General features: G+C 46.8%; 1 protein-coding gene across 2 annotated transcripts in view; it reads left to right on the top strand.

Moving 5' to 3' along the window:
• The window catches only part of PSTPIP2 (proline-serine-threonine phosphatase interacting protein 2), a 60,003-nt gene that overhangs the window by 29,979 nt on the left and 9,984 nt on the right, over positions 1-20,040 (top strand). The window contains exons 3-9 of one of the 2 annotated variants that reach the window (XM_039545109.1): positions 1,262-1,339; positions 3,651-3,685; positions 9,105-9,211; positions 15,433-15,495; positions 16,110-16,208; positions 16,941-16,986; positions 18,211-18,290. In XM_039545109.1, coding sequence (XP_039401043.1) covers positions 1,262-1,339; positions 3,651-3,685; positions 9,105-9,211; positions 15,433-15,495; positions 16,110-16,208; positions 16,941-16,986; positions 18,211-18,290 — 508 coding nt within the window. The remainder of the gene's footprint in view (positions 1-1,261; positions 1,340-3,650; positions 3,686-9,104; positions 9,212-15,432; positions 15,496-16,109; positions 16,209-16,940; positions 16,987-18,210; positions 18,291-20,040) is intronic. The other variant, XM_039545110.1, reaches the window with a different exon arrangement.

The raw sequence follows: 20,040 nt of genomic DNA, 5'->3' as shown, positions 1-20,040 counted from the left end.
ATATCATGCACATCATTGTTCCAGTTAACTACTGTGAGTCATTCTGCTTCAACTCCCCCTCCTCCTTATATTTACTATCACAGCTGCAGCAGGTTTTCACTGTACTGTCCTTTCGGGGGAAGATTATTGCAGAAGTGAGTCTGAAGACAAATCTGATACTTAGCCCTCTGTACACATAGTTCTTCATGGACACTTTGATCACTGTGTGGTACCCATCAGACTGGGGTTTCCTGATGGTTTTAGACTTTGCTTTCAAGAGGATATTAAAGATGACAGATATAGTAAGGCCACAGCTTTGGCAGGCATTAGGATAAATATAAATAGCTGCCTGATTTTCAGTGGATCTTTACATTTTTAATACACGTAGGGCCATGTGTATTGATTTCATAGCAATTGTAAATGTCCATTTGGGCTTAGAATAAGGTGACCAAACACTATTTCTGTGGTCTAGCCATGGGTTCGAATTCTGTTTTCCTCCAGAGAGAAGAGGCTAGTGTGATATCTCAGAAGTGCCACGTAGCCTCTGGGGCATGCCATATTTAACAGCTGACTTGGTGGGTGACAACTCCAGGACTAAGGTCCTGCTTCAGATGTTGTTTTTAAAACTTTTTTTTAATTATTCCAAAGATCCTTTACAGACCTTGATCCATGGAAAACTCCCACTGGAGTTTAGGGCCAAATTTTCCATCCACTTAACAGAGGTAGCCCTTATAAATTTCACCAGGGTAATCCCAAATACAGGAGGAGCTGTCCTTAGAGCTTCAAAGGAGGCAGAGTCTGAACACAGGTCTGGGAGCCAGGAACTCGCAAGTAGCATTGGGTGATTTTTGTTTTGTTTTGACAGATTGTTTTTTCACTGAAAAATGCATTTTGGGGGGGGTCCGTTGGGTAAACAGCAACAATATAATCTTAGCTGCTGCTCTTTTGGACTAACCACGTGCAGCCTGTCTGTAGCAGCTGGCCGGAAACCTGGGAGGTGGAAGGGTGAAATTCACAATACTTCATTTCCATTTTTGGCCAAACCTCAGCTATTAGCCCTCTGGTGGTTCAGACCTGGTCGAGTAGGTAACAGTCCCTTTCACAACCCCTTAAACCAGGTCAGGACTCAGCTCGACACCGCATGGCAGTATGAGGCAGTGCAGGTTGTGTGTAGTTGGTTTGGGAGCTAGATTTCATTCTAGCACCATCTCCTTCTAGCAAGCACCTTGCAGCCTCTGCGTGGCATGTGAGTTTCTTCTAACCTCCTCTCTTTCCACAACAGGGCAACTATAGAAGAAAAATATGGCAAAGAGCTCATTAACCTGACAAAGAAGAAGCCCTGTGGGCAGACAGAATTGAAGTAAGTTTAGATCCTTGTGTGTGTTCTCATTCCTATTTGTGTTCAGAACAAAAGCTACCTTGACTTGGAACGCTGATGGAGGGGGCTGTAATGTCGAATCCAAAAAAGGGAGTGCAAGTCAGAAGGAGGCTGAAATTAGTATTGATATGACTGGAAAAAGACTGGCTAAAATCAGATTCTTGCATATGAGAGACATGCCAGTAATTGGAATTCTCTGATGTTAGCATCCCAGTAAACCAACTTCCTGTTCTCAGAAATTAACACTACTTAAAGGAAGTCAGCACTCGCTGTTGTGGTCTAGTGTAGAGGACTGGGAATCGTGAGAGCTGGGTTCTCTTCCTGACTTCATGCATGGCCTTGGGCAAGTCCCTTCACTTCCATAAACTGCAGTGTGTGGCTGTATGTGAAAGGCTGTATTCTCGACTTGCTTGCATCTTCCTGCACCTGGGCTTTGTATAGAATGGAAATTCTATCAGGGGGGAGGGATAGCTCAGTGGTTTGAGCATTGGCCTGCTAAACCCAGGGTTGTGAGTTGAATCCTTGAGGGGGCCATTTAGGGAACCGGGGTAAAAATCTGTCTGGGGATTGGTCCTGCTTTGAGCAGGGGGTTGGACTAGATGACCTCCTGAGGTCCCTTCCAACCCTAATCTTCTATGATCCTAAGATCTCCTCTACATTTCATCACTGAAATTCACTGTCCAAAAGATTCCAGTTTCTTGGGATACATTTCAACATGTGTATGTTAGGAGTGGTGAAGGGGTGTTTAGGTTGAACCTACTATGCTCTGAAAGATGCTGCAAACGCAAGAGAACATAGAACTAGCTTTCTTTAGGTTAATTCCACTGCCTTTTCTGCTCCAGCTTTCCTCTTAGGGTACCTGAGGACTACGCAGCAAATGAAGGTGTAGTTCTGTCCCAGGCAGGCATATCTGTGCTAGCCGGGTAACAGTGGGTATGTCTCCATAGCCCGTGGCAGTGAGCCTCCCAGCCCTGGTCTGCACACTTGGGCTGGCACAAGCACTGTAAAAATAGCTGCACTCTGAAGTCGCGGCTTGAGCTGGAGCTCACACTCAGAAGCCTCCTCTCTGCCCCCGCCAGCACCTTAGGCTTCTGAGCCTGAGCCACAACCTCTACCAGCTATGTTCAGGGCTGTAGTGCAAGCCCACATCTGCAGACTTGGTGCTGTGGGCAGGGCCGGCTCCAGGCCCCAGCGCGCCAAGCACGTGCTTGGGGCGGCACGCCGCGGGGGGCGCTCTGCCTGTCGCCGGGAGGGCGGCAGGCGGCTCCGGTGGACCTCCCGCAGGTATGCCTGGGGATTCTCCACCGGAGCCGCGGGACCAGTGGACCCTCCGCAGGCACGTCTGCAGGAGATCCACCGGAGCCGCGGGACCGGCGACCGCCAGAGCACCCCCCGCGGCATGCCGCCCTGCTTGGGGCGGCGAAATTGCTGGAGCCGCCCCTGGCTGTGGGCAGTGTAAGGATACTCTGGGAAAGTGCAGACTTGGTTGCATGGGCTTCCGTGCAGGCTAGCAACCCAAATGCTTACCCAGGGTCCCGGATGGGTGGCTGGCCCACGGTGAAGTCTGTGCCACCAGGTCTACACTGCTACTGTGACCTGTGCTGGCTAGATTACAGCCCACCCTTGCTACAGTCACAGAAAAGGAAGTGGAATGAAAGCAAATGAGCTAGTTTTATGTTCTTTGGAGTTTGTCATGTCCGTCAGAGCACCTCAGCTCCCCATCTGTAAAATGGGGATCATCTCTCTTGCCCATGTTGTCTGTCTAGACAGTCCCCGCCCTAAACACAGAAAGAGGCTGTGTTTATGTACGGTGCCTAAGCCAGTGGCACCCAATCTTGGGTGGAGCCTCTAGGTCCTACTATAATACCAACAAATATTGATGATGATGATAATATAAGCGTGGGTTAAAGCTGCCCTGGGTGTCACAGGAATGTCATCTCGAACTGCCCAGTTGGTTGGCATAGTAGTGATGTTAATAGTGTCTCCTGTCCCCACCGTCTGTGCTGCTGCTGCATAGGGGAATGAAGTCTTGTCCTTGAATGACAGAATGGTGAAAAGCCCAAATCTCTGTTTGAGCCTGACTCTGTGTGTGTACGTACACGTGCAACCCATTAGCGTATATGATCTCGAAAGATTGACTGAGTGGGTGTGAGCAGCATATGAAAAGGATCAACTCTTGCCAGGTTAGAGCGAAGGGGGAATCTTGCCCCTGTCAGCGAAGCCATCATTACATGCCATGGGGAATCTGACAGTTCTATCACCTACCCTGTAACTCTGTGCCTGTGTTTTTCAGCACCCTGAAGAGAGCTCTTGAAGTTTTTAAGCAACGTAAGTAACTGCTTAACATCGTTCTTTGTATTTGTCAAGAAATCCGGCTGCATCGGCGACTGTGGACGACAGTTTGAAAAAAGTATATACAAATGTCTGCAAACATGTACAGTCATTTGCCTCAGAAATAGACTGTAAAATCAGGGATACAGTGAGCTATTCCCGTTTGACATTTGTTTGTTTGCGTCTCCTTAGCAGTTACGTCCACTCCATACTTTCTAGGAGCGTAGTGCCATTATAGAATTTCAGAGCATTTTACAAACCTTAACCAATGAAGCCTCACAAAGACTCCCTGTGGGCAGATCAGAGAGGGAAGTGTAATCTCTGGTTCACAAACTCGGGAGCTGTTGCAGAGAGAGATGAAGTGACTTGCTTAAAACCCCCCTCAGTTAGAAGCATTGTTAGTCATAGAGCTCCCCTCCCCCCCCACCCCAATGTAATTAGCATTATGCTTACTGGGTCCCTGAGAAGCTAAACATCTAAATAAATCCGATGAAGTCCTGGGGGGAAGAGCAGGGATGTGACCGAAAGGACACTGACTTGCTGAGCACTGTGGTTTAGCACCTGTTTGAGCTTTTGATTTATCTAATGTTTTGATGGGAGCGCAGGGATTCTAAGAAGGGATTTGGAGGAGACGGATTGGTGCTATATTCAAAGTGCCTCCACTTCTGCATTCTGGTCAGCTTCCTATCGCCTCCTGGTTGGCTGTATTTACATTTGTGGCTGTGCTTGGTTGTTCCATTGTGTCTTTCTCCAGCCTGCACCTAACCCCTTATCATCCTGTATGTAACAGCTCATTGTATTGCTTCGTCTGGTGGTGGAAAGAGAGAACTTGCTGACTGGGGTGGTTAATTTTTAACACTGGAGAAATAACTGATCTGATATGAGAAGAAGAGCTCTGCGTAAGCGCCAAAGCTGGTCTGGGTCACCAACAGAAGCTGGCCCACTAAATGATATTACCTCACCCACCTTGTCTCTCTTCTAGCCACAACAACGCGGCCTGATCTGACAGGAAACATTTCTTTCACGTATCAAAGAGACTAGTTAGACTACAGCGAAGGGCTGATTGGAAATTTTCTGATGAAATTTTCTGATGAAACCAAAGTTTAGTTGGAAAATAACAATACAGCAGACTGAAGTGTTTAACCAGCCCTGTTACACGTTAGATGAAACTTTCATAGGGACACAGGGAGCTTTGTACTGGAAACCTGCCTGCTCTGGGACAATCTCACCACGCAGACCGTTCGGGGCAGGGAGTCAACAACTCAAGAGCCTGGGCTCCAGCTACCACTTTGGGGCAGCCCCACCATGTCAGACCTTCCAGGTCCCTGCTTGGAGCCAGGAATATGAAAACTCTTGGTGCTGTGGGTCTAGCAGCAGTGTGGTTCCCAGCTCCACAGAAAGGAGCCCAGAAGCCCTAGAGCCCTGGCTCTAGGTGGGGCTCATCAGGGCTTCTGGGCTTCCCGCCGCAGACCTGGGAGCCTGCAATTCCTGGAACCAGCTTCCAGTGGCTCTGTGGCTCTGGGGCAGATGGCCTGGACTGAGGAGCCCAGGGCTTCCAGACGCCTGGGCCAGCTGGCTCCCTGGGCTGCCCTCCTTGAATAGCAGGGGTGTATCCAAAAGGCCCCATTTTGTATCCAAAAGGCCCCATTTCAGTGTTTCCCAGATGCAGGTTTTTGTGGTTTGTCAGTTAGCAAAATGTATCGGTAAATTCCAAATCAGAGAGAAACCAAATTCCCAAATACCAAAACTTTTTGTGAGCTGAAACCCCAAGTTTTGGCCAGCTCTCATGCTGTATACTTTTAAGTTATTTTCCTTGTGTGTGTCCAATGGGCCTGATTGGCCTTCCACTTAACAATCCTATAAAATCAGGGGTAACTCCCTCGACTTCAGTGATGTTACACCAGTGGGAAAACTGGAATGATAGGTTGGAGAATTGAACAGTAAAGTTGAACCTGCAAGAAGGTTTTTGGTGTACTTCATGCCGCTCTGTTCTAAGCACATTCCAACCACTACTGGAGAGCTTGGAAGTCTCTTTCTAGAGACAAACTTGTCTCTTAAAAACAGTTGAGGTTAATTCGAAGTAACTGGCCTGATAGAGCCACTAATGCAGCCTTGGGGTCCTAACGTGCATTTTAAAACTGGCTGGCACCAGGTGGACAGTGCAGTTATTTTCGTGATAACTGTTTCTTTCCCGGCAGATGCTCTGAAAGGGAGGAAGCTGGTGGCGCAAGAATAGCAGTGCTGTCATTTCAACACCCACAGCATTGTTAGACGTGAGAGAGGCTGGAAAGAATGTGACAACACAATAGTGTTGCCGGAAAGCTGTGGTGCTCTAGGAACGGCACGCTTGTCACTACTATGCACGCTGCAGGCGCTTGGCGTGTCATGGCTAGAACTACAAGCAAGCTGGGGTCTGTTAGAGCAGGACAGGGAAAGGCAATTCCGTTTTGTGGGAGATTTTTGATATTTCGAAACTTGCTTCTAAGTCAGAATGAAACCAAAACAGAAATGTTGAAATTTTGCTGCCAAACGGAATGGGCAGCTTCCGGGCAGTCTGCCAGGCGGGCTGCAGACCCTGGAAGCCGAGCTCTCCAGCCGCCCACTAGCTGGGTTGCAGAGGAGCCAGATGGGGAAGCTGGCAGGAAACCAGACCGGTTTCTGTCGTAACGCTGTTGAAATCGAACCGTGTCTGTGAAACATTTAGATAAATCTTCAAATTCTGACGGAAAAAATGTTTTGTCAGCCTCTTCCCTGACCAGCTCTCCTGCCCATGACTAGGAACCTGCCAAATTCACGGTCCATTTTGATCAATTTCACCGCTGGAGGGTTTTAAAATTGGTCAGTTTCACGTTTTCAGATGTAAACATCTGAAGTTTCATGGTGTTGTAATGGTGGGTTCCTGACCAAAAAGGAGGTTGGGGGGGGGGTCACACAGCTTTTGTAGGGGGGTCACAGGATTGCCACCCTCACTTCTGTGCTGCTTCCAGAGCTGGGCTCAGAAGGTACAGCCACGGAGCTTCCTGCAGCCAGGGGAGGTACCCAGAGGTGGGTCTGATCTCCCCCCGAGAGCGACCATGCAGGGGAAGAGGAAGTCCCATCCCTTTCCAGGCCGGCGGACTAGTAGCTGGAGCAGCTGAACAGTAGGAGCCCCTCCAATAGCTAGATTTCATGGGGGAGGTCTGATTTCATGGTCCGTGACGTGTTTTTCACGGCTATGAATTTGGTAGGGCCCTACCGATGACACACAGATGCACAATGCTGATTGCATCCAATAGAGGGCAGTGGTGCGCACACACCCGAGCCAGCTCATTGTAATGTCTTCGTAGAGGCTAGTGCTGCTGTTATGTAGCATGCTGGCCTTTCAACATTTTCCTGGTTGAAAAATCTAGGGGGGCAGCAATTCACTTGAAAACAATGACATCAAATTATGTCAGTTAAAACCCAGCCTTTGTGGTACACCCCGGGCTGTTTTGTTCATCAGCCTAAAGCAGTGATACAGGGACCTCAGTGGACCCGGAGCCAAATTGTGGCTCTTTTGGGCAATGTTGATCACTAGTCGTGTGAATTCACTGCTTCGTTTACTATAGCCCTATTCATATTTAAACAGCACGACAGGGAAATATTTAGTTAGTTATTCTCACAGCAAATAAGTTGATAACTTAGTGCAAGTTAATAACTTAATTGGTTTAATGACATAGTAAAAGCATCCTGGTTGATTAAGAATTAAGTGACGCAGTGATTTAATATTGTGTGTTGCAAAGAGCCGCAGGAGACCATTAAAGAGCCGCTCGCGAGGCGCAGCTTGAGTCTTACCCTAACTTCCCACACAACTCGGCCAGCGCGCCTGGATCCTGACCTGTTGCACCCCCGACTCTTCCAGTCCTGGAAGCCTTGAACAGAAGCTGTCAATTGTCGGCGTTCTGGGTCTAGTTCTATATAGTGCCCTGTGGGACAAAACAAAGTTTTCATCTGTAAGCCAGGTGACCTCTAACCCCAGGCAAGGCCAATACCGAGTCACGGGGATCCATAGTAAAATGAAACCAATCTTGAGTCTTTTCTTTTCTGATTCCGGGTCCATCAGTGGGAGCTGTGGGTGCTCAAAGCCTCTGAAAATCAGGTGCTAGGGGTTTCAAATTGGGCCCTTCCAAATCCGTGGACACCACACTAAAGGGCTGGTGTTCACTGCAGCTTGAGGTATATCTCAAGTGTTGCCCCCAGCTGGTCTCCTGTTCAGATACAAAAATCTCTAGCTGAGTTAGATGGTGCCATTTAGCTGGCCTGTGAGAGGACGTGGGGTGAAGCTTGAGTAATGTAGTGGGGACCCCACTCCTGGCTACAGCTCAATTTTTAGCATAGCTTATCACTCTGCTAATGCAACAAAGAATCCTGTGGCACCTTATAGACTAACAGACGTTCTGCAGCATGAGCTTTCGTGGGTGAATACCCACTTCTTCAGATGCAAGTGGTTCTTCAGATGCAGTTGCTCTGCACTGTTAATCAGATCTTGAGTGTTGTTTCGCAGTGTGTGGCTGCTCTTGCTTGAGCTAGGCTAACTTGAGAGGAGAAACTCAAGCTAACTGTTGCCGTTATCTAAATCTAAATCTAGTCCTTCACCTGTCTCTGTGCCTCAGCTTATCAATCTGTAAAGTGGGCACAATAGGCTGACCTACCTGACAGGGATGTTTTTAGGGTTTGATGTCTATGAAGCACGGTGCAGCTAAAGCTGGGCAAATAACTGATTTTTTAGTTTATTGGCACTTACAAAAAACAAACAAAAAAATTCAGACCAAATCTGAAAATTTCAAAAAAAAAAGGTCAGCAAATTGAAAAAAAATCCACAAAAATGTCACTGTGGGTTGAACTAAATGTTTTGTTCAACCCAGAATGAACTGGTTCATTTCCGGGCACTTTGTTCACATAAAAAGCAAAGGAAACGAAGGGTTAGATTCACCAAACAACTTGCCTGTTGGCCAGGTTGGAACGGGGATACAAACTTGGGTCTCACAGGTGGCTGCTCCAGTCACCAGCTGTTGAGTTAGTCTCACTTTCTCTCTCTCTCTGGCCCAGTGACTATTCATGTATTTTCTACACAGTAACAGTTTCAACAGAGGAGATTGAGAAAGCCCCACACTAGGCTATCCCATACCCAGTAGTTGGGGCACTCACCTACGCTGTGGGAGACCTACATTAAAATGTCTTCTCCACATCAGGCAGAGGCGGGGATTTGAACCTGTCTCCCACATCCCAGGTGATTGCCATTTGCCTGAAGAACTTGGCCTGGCTCTAGTTGAAACTCTCAGAGAAGGTGTTTTAGAAATGCCACCTAGTGTTGTGTGTTAGATAACACAAGTGACTCCAGTCAAGACAATCTTTGTGAACATGTAGGTTTTTTTTTTTTTTTTCCCCTCACTTGCAGAGGTCGATGGCGTAGGGCAGAGTCACATCCAGCTGGCCCAGACCCTTCGGGAAGAGGCAAGGAAGATGGAGGACTTCAGGGAAAAGCAAAAACTTCATCGGAAAAAGGTCAGGAATTTGGGAAGGCGTCACGTGATTCTGTGAGCTGGAAACTGGCCAGAATGCCAGGATTAAAACCTTGACTTCTGCAGATGGTGCGGCGGGATCTTTAATGACCCCAAACGGCCAGCCCCATAGCTTTACACTTGGGCCTGGGGGCTGGGAAAGAGCCCAAGCTTTACTGGAAGTTTGCAAGTGTGCTAAGTTTCCTGTTCGGTGTATATGCTGGATGCTGGGCTGAGGGTTTTCTCTCTCTGTCCCTCCCCTTCCCTCGCCCATGAACTCCCTGCTGCTCTGGGAAGTCCAGAGTTCATTCCCGAGTGCTGTAACGGCATCAGCGTGCAGGAGTGCAGTGATTTACAACTTCCTCATTCATGCTGCATGTGTTTGCCTTTGGGGTCCTACGCTTCTTTTTAGGAAAAATAGATCATTTTTGTATTTTCTTCCCATTGAAAGTTGTGCCTGGGGCCTTTCTGCTCCCTGAGCTTCAGGTCTTGGCAGGTGATCTTTACAACGTACAATTGCATTTAATAGGGCAGCTGTGGTCTGTGGCCAGGTTTTCAGACCCACACAGTCCCCACTAGTGGCCTTTTTTCTCACTGTGGGCTGGAATGCATCTGAAAATCAAGCCCTTACTGGGCTGTGTTATGTGCAGGATCCAGGAAAGCTGGGTTCTGTTCCCGACTCTTTCCTGTGGGGCTTTGGGCCAAGACACTTAACTCCTCTGTCTGTAAAAGGAAGGAGAACAATAGTTAAAGTTTATGCCAAACAGGAGGGAGAGGGCTCACCCATGTTGCCAGACCTCATGAATAGGGCCCTACCAAATTCACGGTCCATTTTGGTCAATTTCATGGTCCCAGGATTTAGAAAATCATAACGTTCATGATTTTAGCTATTTAAATCTGAGATTTCAGGGTGCTGTAATTGTAGGGAACCTGACCCAAAAAGGAGGTTTTTTTTGGGGGGGGGGTTAGAACATAAGAACGGCCGTACCGGGTCAGACCAAAGGTCCATCTAGCCCAGTATCTGTCTACCGACAGTGGCCAATGCCAGGTGCCCCAGAGGGAGTGAACCTAACAGGCAATGATCAAGTGATCTCTCTCCTGCCATCCATCTCCATCCTCTGACGAACAGAGGCTAGGGACACCATTCTTACCCATCCTAGCTAATAGCCATTTATGGACTTAGCCACCATGAATTTATCCAGTTCCCTTTTAAACATTGTTATAGTCCTAGCCTTCACAACCTCCTCAGGTAAGGAGTTCCACAAGTTGACTGTGCGCTGCGTGAAGAAGAACTTCCTTTTATTTGTTTTAAACCTGCTGCCTATTAATTTCATTTGGTGACCCCAAGTTCTTGTATTATGGGAATAAGTAAATAACTTTTCCTTATCCACTTTCTCAGCATCACTCATGATTTTATATACCTCTATCAGATCCCTCCCTTAGTCTCCTCTTTTCCAAGCTGAAGAATCCTAGCCTCTTTAATCTTTCCTCGTATGGAACCCTCTCTAAACCCCTAATCATTTTAGTTGCCCTTTTCTGAACCTTTTCTAGTGCTAGAATATCTTTTTTGAGGTGAGGAGACCACATCTGTACACAGTATTCGAGATGTGGGCGTACCATGGATTTATATAAGGGCAATAATATATTCTCAGTCTTATTCTCTGTCCCCTTTTTAATGATTCCTAACATCCTGTTTGCTTTTTTGACTGCCTCTGCACACTGCGTGGACATCTTCAGAGAACTATCCACGATGACTCCAAGATCTTTTCCCTGACTCGTTGTAGCTAAATTAGCCCCCATCATATTGTATGTATAGTTGGGGTTATTTTTTCCAATGTGCATTACTTTATATTTATCCACATTAAATTTCATTTGCCATGTTGTTGCCCAATCACTTAGTTTTGTGAGATCTTTTTGAAGTTCTTCACAATCTGCTTTGGTCTTAACTATCTTGAGCAGTTTAGTATCATCTGCAAACTTTGCCATCTCACTGTTTACCCCTTTCTCCAAATCATTTATGAATAAATTGAATAGGATTGGTCCTAGGACTGACCCTTGGGGAACACCACTAGTTACCCCTCTCCATTCTGAGAATTCACCATTTATTCCTACCCTTTGTTCCCTGTCTTTTAACCAGTTCTCAGTCCATGAAAGGACCTTCCCTTTTATCCCATGACAGCTTAATTTACGTAAGAGCCTTTGGTGAGGGATCTTGTCAAAGGCTTTCTGGAAATCTAAGTACACTATGTCCACTGGATCCCCCTTGTCCACATGTTTGTTGACGCCTTCAAAGAACTCTAATAGATTAGTAAGACACGATTTCCCTTTACGGAAACCATGTTGACTATTGCTCAACAGTTTGCGTTTTCCTATGTGTCTGACAATTTTATTTTTAACTATTGTTTCGACTAATTTGCCCGGTATCGACGTTAGACTTACCAGTCTGTAATTGCCGGGATCACCTCTAGAGCCCTTTTTAAATATTGGCGTTACATTAGCTAACTTCCAGTCATTGGGTACCGAAGCTGATTTAAAGGACAGGTTACAAACCTTAGTTAATAGTTCCGCAACTTCACATTTGAGTTCTTTCAGAACTCTTGGGGGAATGCCATCTGATCCCGGTGACTTGTTAATGTTGAGTTTATCAATTAATTCCAAAACCTCCTCTAGTGACACTTCAATCTGTGACAGTTCCTCAGATTTGTCACCTACAAAAGCCAGCTCAGGTTTGGGAATCTCCCTAACATCCTCAGCCGTGAAGACTAAAGCAAAGAATCCATTTAGTTTCTCTGCAACTTATCATCTTTAAGCGCTCCTTTTGTATTTTGATCGTCAAGGGGCCCCACTGGTTGTTTAGCAGGCTTCCTGCTTCTGATGTACTTAAAAAAACATTTTGTTATTACCTTTGGAGTTTTTGGCTAGCCGTTCTTCAAACTCCTCTTTGGCTTTTCTTATTACACTCTTGCACTTAAGTTGGCAGTGTTTGTGCTCCTTTCTATTTGCCTCACTAGGATTTGACTTCCACTTTTTAAAGGAAGTCTTTTTATCTCTCACTGCTTCTTTTACATGGTTGTTAAGCCACGGTTGCTCTTTTTTAGTTCTTTTACTGTGTTTCTTAATTTACGGTATACATTGAAGTTGGGCCTCTATTATGGTGTCTTTAAAAAGGGCCCATGCAACTTGCAGGGATTTCACTTTAGTCACTGTACCTTTTAACTTTTGTTTAACTAACCCCCTCATTTTTGTATAGTTCCCCCTTTTGAAATTAAATGCCACAGTGTTGGGCTGTTGAGGTGTTCTTCCCACCACAGGGATGTTGAATGCTATTGTATTATGGTCACTATTTCCAAGCGGTCCTGCTATAGTTACCTCTTGGACCAGCTCCTGCGCTCCACTCAGGATTAAATCTAGAGTTGCCTCTCCCCTTGTGGGTTCCCATACCAGCTGCTCCATGAAGCAGTCATTTAAAGTATCGAGAAATTTTATCTCTGCATTTCGTCCTGAAGTGAAATGTTCTCAGTCAATATGGGGATAATTGAAATCCCCCACTATTATTGGGTTCTTAATTTTGATAGCTTCTCTAATTTCCCTTAGCATTTCATCATCACTATTACTGTCCTGGTCAGGTGGTCGATAATAGATCCCTAATGTTATATTTTTATTAGAGCATGACATTTCTATCCATAGAGATTCTATGGAACATGTGGATTTGCTTAAGATTTTTACTTCATTTGAATCTACATTTTCTTTCACATATAGTGCCACTCCCCCCCCGCCCGACCTGTTCTGTCCTTCCGATATATTTTGTACCCCGGAATGATTGTGTCCCATTGATTGCTCTCAGTCCACCAGGTTTCTGTGATGCCTATTATATCAATATCCTCCTTTATCACAAGGCACTCTAGTTCACCCATCTTATTATTTAGACTTCTAGCATTTGTGTACAAGCACTTTAAAAACTTGTCCCTGTTTATTTGTCTGCCCTTTTCTGATGTGCCAGATTCTTTTTTATGTGACTGTTTATTGTCTGATCCGGCCCTTACATTATCCTCTTCCGTCCTGTGCTCCTGACTATAACCCGAAGATTCTCTATCATCAGACTCTCCCCTAAGAGAAGTCTGTGTCCGATCCACACGCTTCTCTGCAGCAGTCGGCTTTCCCCCATCTCCTAGTTTAAAAACTGCTCTACAACCTTTTTAATGTTTAGTGCCAGCCAGGGGCGGCTCTAGCCATTTTGCCGCCCCAAGCACGGCGGCACTCTGCGGGGGGCGCTCTGCCGGTCACCGGTCCCACGGCTCCGGTGGACCTCCCGCAGACGTGCCTGCGGAGGGTCCGCTGGTCCTGCGGCTCTGGTGGACCTCCCACAGGCGTGCCTGGAGGTTCACCGGAGCCGCCTGCCGCCCTCTCGGCGACCGGCAGAGCGCCCCCCCGCGGCATGCCGCCCCAAGCACACGCTTGGCGTGCTGGGGCCTGGAGCCGCCCCTGGTGCCAGCAGTCTGGTTCCACTTTGGTTTAGGTGGAGCCCATTTCTCCTGTATAGGCTCCTCCCATCCCAGAAGTTTCCCCAGTTCCTAATGAACGTAAACCCCTCCTCTCTACACCATCGTCTCATCCATGCATTGAGACTCTGAAGCTCTGCCTGCCTACCTGGCCCTGCACGTGGAACTGAGAGCATTTCTGAGAATGCCACCATAGATGTCCTGGATTTCAGTCTCTTCCCTAACTGCCTAAATTTGGCTTCCAGGACATCTCTCCTACCCTTCCCTATGTCATTGGTACCAACATGTACCACAACCACTGGCTCCTCCCCAGCACTACACATAAGTCTGTCTAGATGCCTCGAGAGAGCCGCAACCTTCGCACCAGGCAGGCAAGTCACCATACGGTTCTCCCGGTCATCACAAACCCAGCTGTCTACGTTTCTAATAATCGAATCTCCCATTACTAACACCTGCCTTTTCCTAGAAACTGGAGTTCCCTCCCCTGGAGTGGCAACCTCAGTGCGAGAGGCAACCCCAGCACCATCTGGAAGGGGGGTCCCAACTATGGGAAGGTTTCCCTCTGCTCCCATTGACTGCTCTGCTTCCCTGGGCCTTTCATCCTCCTCAACAGTGCAGGGGCTGTCTGAGCGGAGGTGGGACAATTCTACAGTGTCCTGGAAAGCCTCATCAAAATACCTCTCTGCCTCTCTTAGCTCCTCCAGTTCCGCCACCCTGGCCTCCAAAGTCCGTACATGGTCTCTGAGGGCCAGGAGCTCCGTGCACCGACTGCACACACATGCCACCCGCCCACAGGGCAGGTAATCATACATGCTACACTCAGTGCAATAAACTTGATAGCCCCCACCCTGCTGCTGGGCTTCTGCCTGCATTGTCTCCTAGTTAATGGAAGGGTGGTTTAAAGAAAGAGGTATTGAAATGTGGTTTGGATTATAGGTTTTAAGGGGATTACAGGGGGACAGATAGGACCGACAAGGGACCCCTGCTCCCCTCCCACTTCCCTGCCAAACTCCCTTGTGAAACTGCCAGCCACAGCACACGGTCCTTCAACCAACCAACCAACCAAACAGACTGACAAACACAAGCTCAGCACACAGCAAGTAACCCCCAAACACAAACAAACACACACTACAGACAGTCACTTACCCCACAGATGCTGTATTTGCTCCTCTACAGCTACCCTTACTTTTGCTCTGCTGCTGGCGGCGGCGCTGCCTTCAGAGCTGTGCAGCTGGAGAGCAGCGTTGGCTGGCCAGGAGCCCAGCTCTGAAGGCAGCGCAGAAGTAAGGGTGGCAATACCATGCCCCCCCCCCCCCCCCCGCTAAAATAACCTTGCAACCCCCCTGCAACTCCCTTTTGGGACAGGACCCCCAATTTGAGAAACGCTGGTCTCCCCTGTGAAATCTGTATAGCATAGGGTAAAAGCACACAAAAGACCAGCTTTCACGGGGGGAGACCAGATTTCATGGTCTGTGGCGCATTTTTCCTGGCTGTGAATTTGGTAGGACCCTAGTCAGGAAGGGTGTTGGTCATGTGATGCAATATATCATTATGAGATTTGCTGGTCTCGCATTGCTGAGATGTTGTCTGACACACTCAAGACAGGACTTGAACTGGGAACCTGTCAAGGTGACTGCCTTAGCCACTAAGCTCCTCGGCAGCTTTCGTCCTTGCAGCGCTCCTGGGGCTGGATGGTGCACTAATGCAGGTGTTGTTCCCTTCACAGATAGAGCTTGTAATGGATGCTATTCATAAAAATAGGAATTTGCAGTATAAGAAAACAGTGGAGGTAAGTGGCCCCATCATCTGGTTCTTACAGACCACAGATCTGTCACGTGCAGGCACATTAGAAATATAGCACTGTCTGTGTTACCTACAATAGTTTTGTGTTTGAATGGTTAAACAGTGGTAATGGTATTTGCATGAGCACACGTCCTGTGTCCAAGCACTGAAGCTGACTAAGCCACCAAATCTTTTCATTGTCTTTGTATTTACTGTATTTTTGTTCTGCACCTGGCAAGTGGCAGGCAGACAAGGAGCTACAGAGCAAATGCAAAGAATGTGGGAGGAAAATGAATGTGGGGCCAGCTGTGTTATTCAGGCTGTGATACGGGTGATCAAATCTCGTGCTTCAGGACATAAATGGATCTCGGGTCAGGAAGGAAAGGTGTCCTTACATATGCAGCATTGAACAGCTGGCTGCCTTCATTTGAGGGGCTTGTCTTCTTCTGAAACATCAGATGTTGGTGGCTACCAGAGGCAGGATACTGAACTGAAGTTCCAATAATGTATGTGGCAGATCCTATAGAATCCTTAACCTGAGTGCAGGATTTGATCCAACAGTTTAGTGAGTGTGTGTTGTTTTGCATTTCCTGCTCGCTTACATACCCACCTCTCTCCTAGGCAAAGAGGCTGTATGAGCAGCGATGCAGGGATAAAGATGAAGCAGAACAGGCCGTGCACCGCAATGCAAACCTTGTAACACAAAAGCAACAAGAAAAGGTAACACAGGGAGGGTGAAAGGAAGGCACTTTTCTTGTCCTGCTTTAGGTACTGTTCAATAACTAAATCACCTCCAGGAAAAAATAACATTAAGAACAGCCATACTGGGACAGACCAAAGGTCCATCTAACCCAGTATCCTGTCTTCCGACAGCGGCCAATGCCAGGTGCCCCAGAGGGAATGGACAGAACCGGTAATCATCAAGTGATCCATTCCCTGTTGCTCATTCCCAGCCTCTGACAAACAGAGGCTAGGGACACCATCCCTGCCCATCCTGGCTAATAGCCATTGATGGACCTATCCTCCATTAACTTATCTAGTTCTTTTTTGAGCCCTATTATAGTCATTTTAGAACTAAAGATAGTGGCTACAATTTCTAAGAAACCTGCCAATAGGAACCCTGAACCTGCAGTTGGATTTACACAGGAGAGCCCCCTTTCACTGCACGGAGGCTCTGGTAGTGGAATTGCCAGGAGTTCAGAGGTGGTTCTGGGTGGTTGGTAGCTAGCTGAAGGCCTGATGGTTGACAGCCAGCCTGGAAGACTTGAATCACTAGTGAGGAATCATTGACACAGAGCTTGGGGGAAAAAAATCTGGGTTGGTGGTTTGACTTCACCTGCTGGTTAAGGATGGATTTTCAGGATAGAAATGAGGTCCAACCTTACTTTCTCTGCAGTGTTTGTGGGTTGGGCTGTTGTCTCACAATGGCCTCTTTATCTTTCTGTTTTTCAGCTGTTTGTAAAGTTGGCTCAGAGCAAATCAGCTCTGGAAGATTCTGGTGAGTGCTGATAATGTGGAGTATCTGTTACATTTGGAGGGGCTAGGACACGCTGGGGGCTGCAGGTAGGGGATGGGATGGAGGGGAGCCCATTACACAAGTGCTCTATTGGGGTGAATGGCATAGACCCCCCTTTCCTAAAACAGTGGGTCGCACAGTTATATGCTGGATACATTTGCCCCAGGGAGTCAAACGTTCTGTCTTGATGGCTCATTGTCTCCTTGTGATGAGACAATGTCCCAGCTAGAGCTGGTTGGAAATGTTTAGTGAAAACTTTTTTTGATGGAAAATGCCATTTTTGTCATACTGGGAATAATTTTGGAATAACAGGTTTATTTGATTGTGACAAATATTTCAGCAGAACAAAATATTTTGAAATAAAAATATTTCCATTTTGGAATATGTTTGTCTTGGCAAATGTCAAGAGTTTCTTGTTTGTGCGGCATTGTCTGGACTAGAACCGGCTGCAACTTGGACTTTGTGGTTTGCAGAAAACGTTAACACCTCAGAATTTCTTTTTGTTCTGATTCAAAATGAAAACAGATATTTTTTTAAATTTCCCACCAAATGGAATTTCTCAAAAGTTTCAGTTTGGGGAATTTTTTGTTTCGAAATTTCGTTATTTCATTTTGGAATTTCAAAATATTGTTTAGTATTTTGAGTTTTTTGAATATTTTTATAATGTTCTTTCATGACACGTCCGTGAAAGTAGTGCTTAATATTCACTACAACTGCTGTCATGTCATAGTATGACATGATGTAACTGAAATATTCTATTTTTATTTGCATGAGCTTTCGTGGGTGAATACCCACTTCTTCGGATGCATCCGAAGAAGTGGGTATTCACCCACGAAAGCTCATGCTGCAAAACGTCTGTTAGTCTATAAGGTGCCACAGGATTCTTTGTTGCTTTTACAGATCCAGACTAACATGGCTACCCCTCTGATATTTTTATTTGATTTTCTTTTAACAATTAAGAGCAGCTACTACTTAGAACTGGTTGAAAGATCTTCGCTTTTCTAGGTGAAAGTGTCTGTGTTTATAATTTAAACAATTTGATCCTTTGAAATGAGTTTGAAACTCATTTCACATGCTCTAGACCCAAATTAAACCCAGGGTCCAACATATTCTGATCACTGTTTAGAATTGTTTACCTGAGTCTTTCATGCATCCAGACCTGTGTGTTGTACATGTGATCAAATTGCTGTTGGATTTCCCTATCAGACAGGCAATATCAGCTGAATGTTGGTGCGCTTGAGAAGATCAGAGAAGAATGGCAGAATGAACACACCAAAGCCTGCGAGGTAACACCCCAAAGCCTGCCATCCATCCTAGAGATAATGGAGGATCTTAATGCTGCAACACTCTGTCTTTGAGATTGGGATTTCATTTCCTTCACTGACAATGCTAGTGAGGGACCACAGTTGGCCTCTTCTGTTTCCTTGTTGGTAAAACTTCAAGATACTTCCCAATTAAACTTGCATGTCCCTGCCTCTTGGTGCCTGGATACAAAGCCCCCAAAATTGGCATTTAAAAGAAGGGAAATATATTGGAAAGCCTTCAAGTGTCAGCGTGCAAAATAGTGGCATTTTTTGTGCTGGAGTTTTTGTATGCAAAGTGCTGCCATCTACTGGACGGAACCTTAGCTTATTTAATACAATGATGGACAGGCTTAGGGAGATTGAGATTTGCCTTTATTACTTTATTTCGCTGAGGAGCCCATAAACTCTTTCCATATTCTAGTCAAAGAAACAAGCTGCATGGTCTTATTGCTGTAACCTTTGTTCTTTCCCTGAGGCTTGATGGCACTCCTTGTCAGGTCATATCTTACCTTATACTGCAAACCCTCTCAGCCAGGGATGTTTGGCCTGTTTCTCCTCTCACTAAGGCTATGTCTACACTAAGAAATTACTCCGATTTTACAGAAGTCAATTTTTGGGAACAGACTGTATAAAGTGAAGTGCATGCGTCCACACTAAGCACATTAATTCAGCGGTGTGCATCCATACTACCGTGGCAAGCGCTGACTTTCGGAGCGGTGCACTGTGGGTAGCTATCCCACAGTTCCTGCAGTCCCTGCTGCCCATTGGAATTCTGGGTTGAGCTCCCAAAGCCTGATGGGGCCAAAAAGTTGACACGGGTGGTTATGGGTAAATGTCGTCAGTCAGCCCTCCCTCTGTGAAAACAACGGCGGACAATTATTTCGCTCCCTCTTCCCTGGATTGTCCGAGCAGACGCCATAGCACGGCAAGCATGGAGCCCATTCATGGGTGCTCCTGGCCGGCCTATGTGAGGTCGGTCGGGGGTGCCTGGACAAAAATGGGAGTGACTCCCTAGGTCATTCTCTTCTTTAAGTATTGTCTAATGGAGATTCAGTGCTGCCTAGAATATCAGGCAAGCCTGCTAAAGAACCAGAGAAGCAAGTGGCTGCTCCGGGTCAGAGCCCCAAACATCCTGCAGAAATGAGGAGCTGCATGCCATTCTAGGGGGTGCCCCTACAACAACCCTACCTGTTGCTTCCCTGCTCCCCCACCCCTCCTGGGCTACCTTGGCAGTTATCCCCCCATTTGTGTGATGAAGTAATAAAGAATTCATGAATTTGAAACAACACTGACTTTATTGCCTCTGCAAGCAGAGATCAAAGGCGGGAGGAGAGGGGAGGGCGGTTGTTTTGGCATTCCGTCTTTTGGAACGGAGTTCTGATAGCACGGATTCATCTCCCCATACAGCGATCAGATCCAGTACCTCCCATACGGTCCATGCTGGAGCTCTTTTTCGATTCTGGGACTGCATCACCTGTGCTGATCAGCTCTCCACGCTGGGCAAACAGGAAATGAAATTAAAAAGAGGCTTTTCCTGTCTACCTGGCCAGTGCATCCGAGTTCAGATTGCTGCCCAGAGCGGTCACAATGATGCACTGTGAGATAGCTCCCGGAGACCAGTACTGTCAAATTGCGTCCGCACTAACCCTAATTCGAACTGGCAATGTCGATTTCAGCGCTACTCCCCTCTTTGGGGAGGAGTACAGAAATCGATTTTAAGAGCCCTTTATGT

This window comes from Mauremys reevesii, linkage group 6, assembly GCF_016161935.1.
Source record: "Mauremys reevesii isolate NIE-2019 linkage group 6, ASM1616193v1, whole genome shotgun sequence".
Lineage (NCBI taxonomy): Eukaryota > Metazoa > Chordata > Testudines > Geoemydidae > Mauremys > Mauremys reevesii.
Note: the sequence above shows the minus strand (reverse complement) of the source record. Positions and strands in the feature narration are given on the sequence as shown.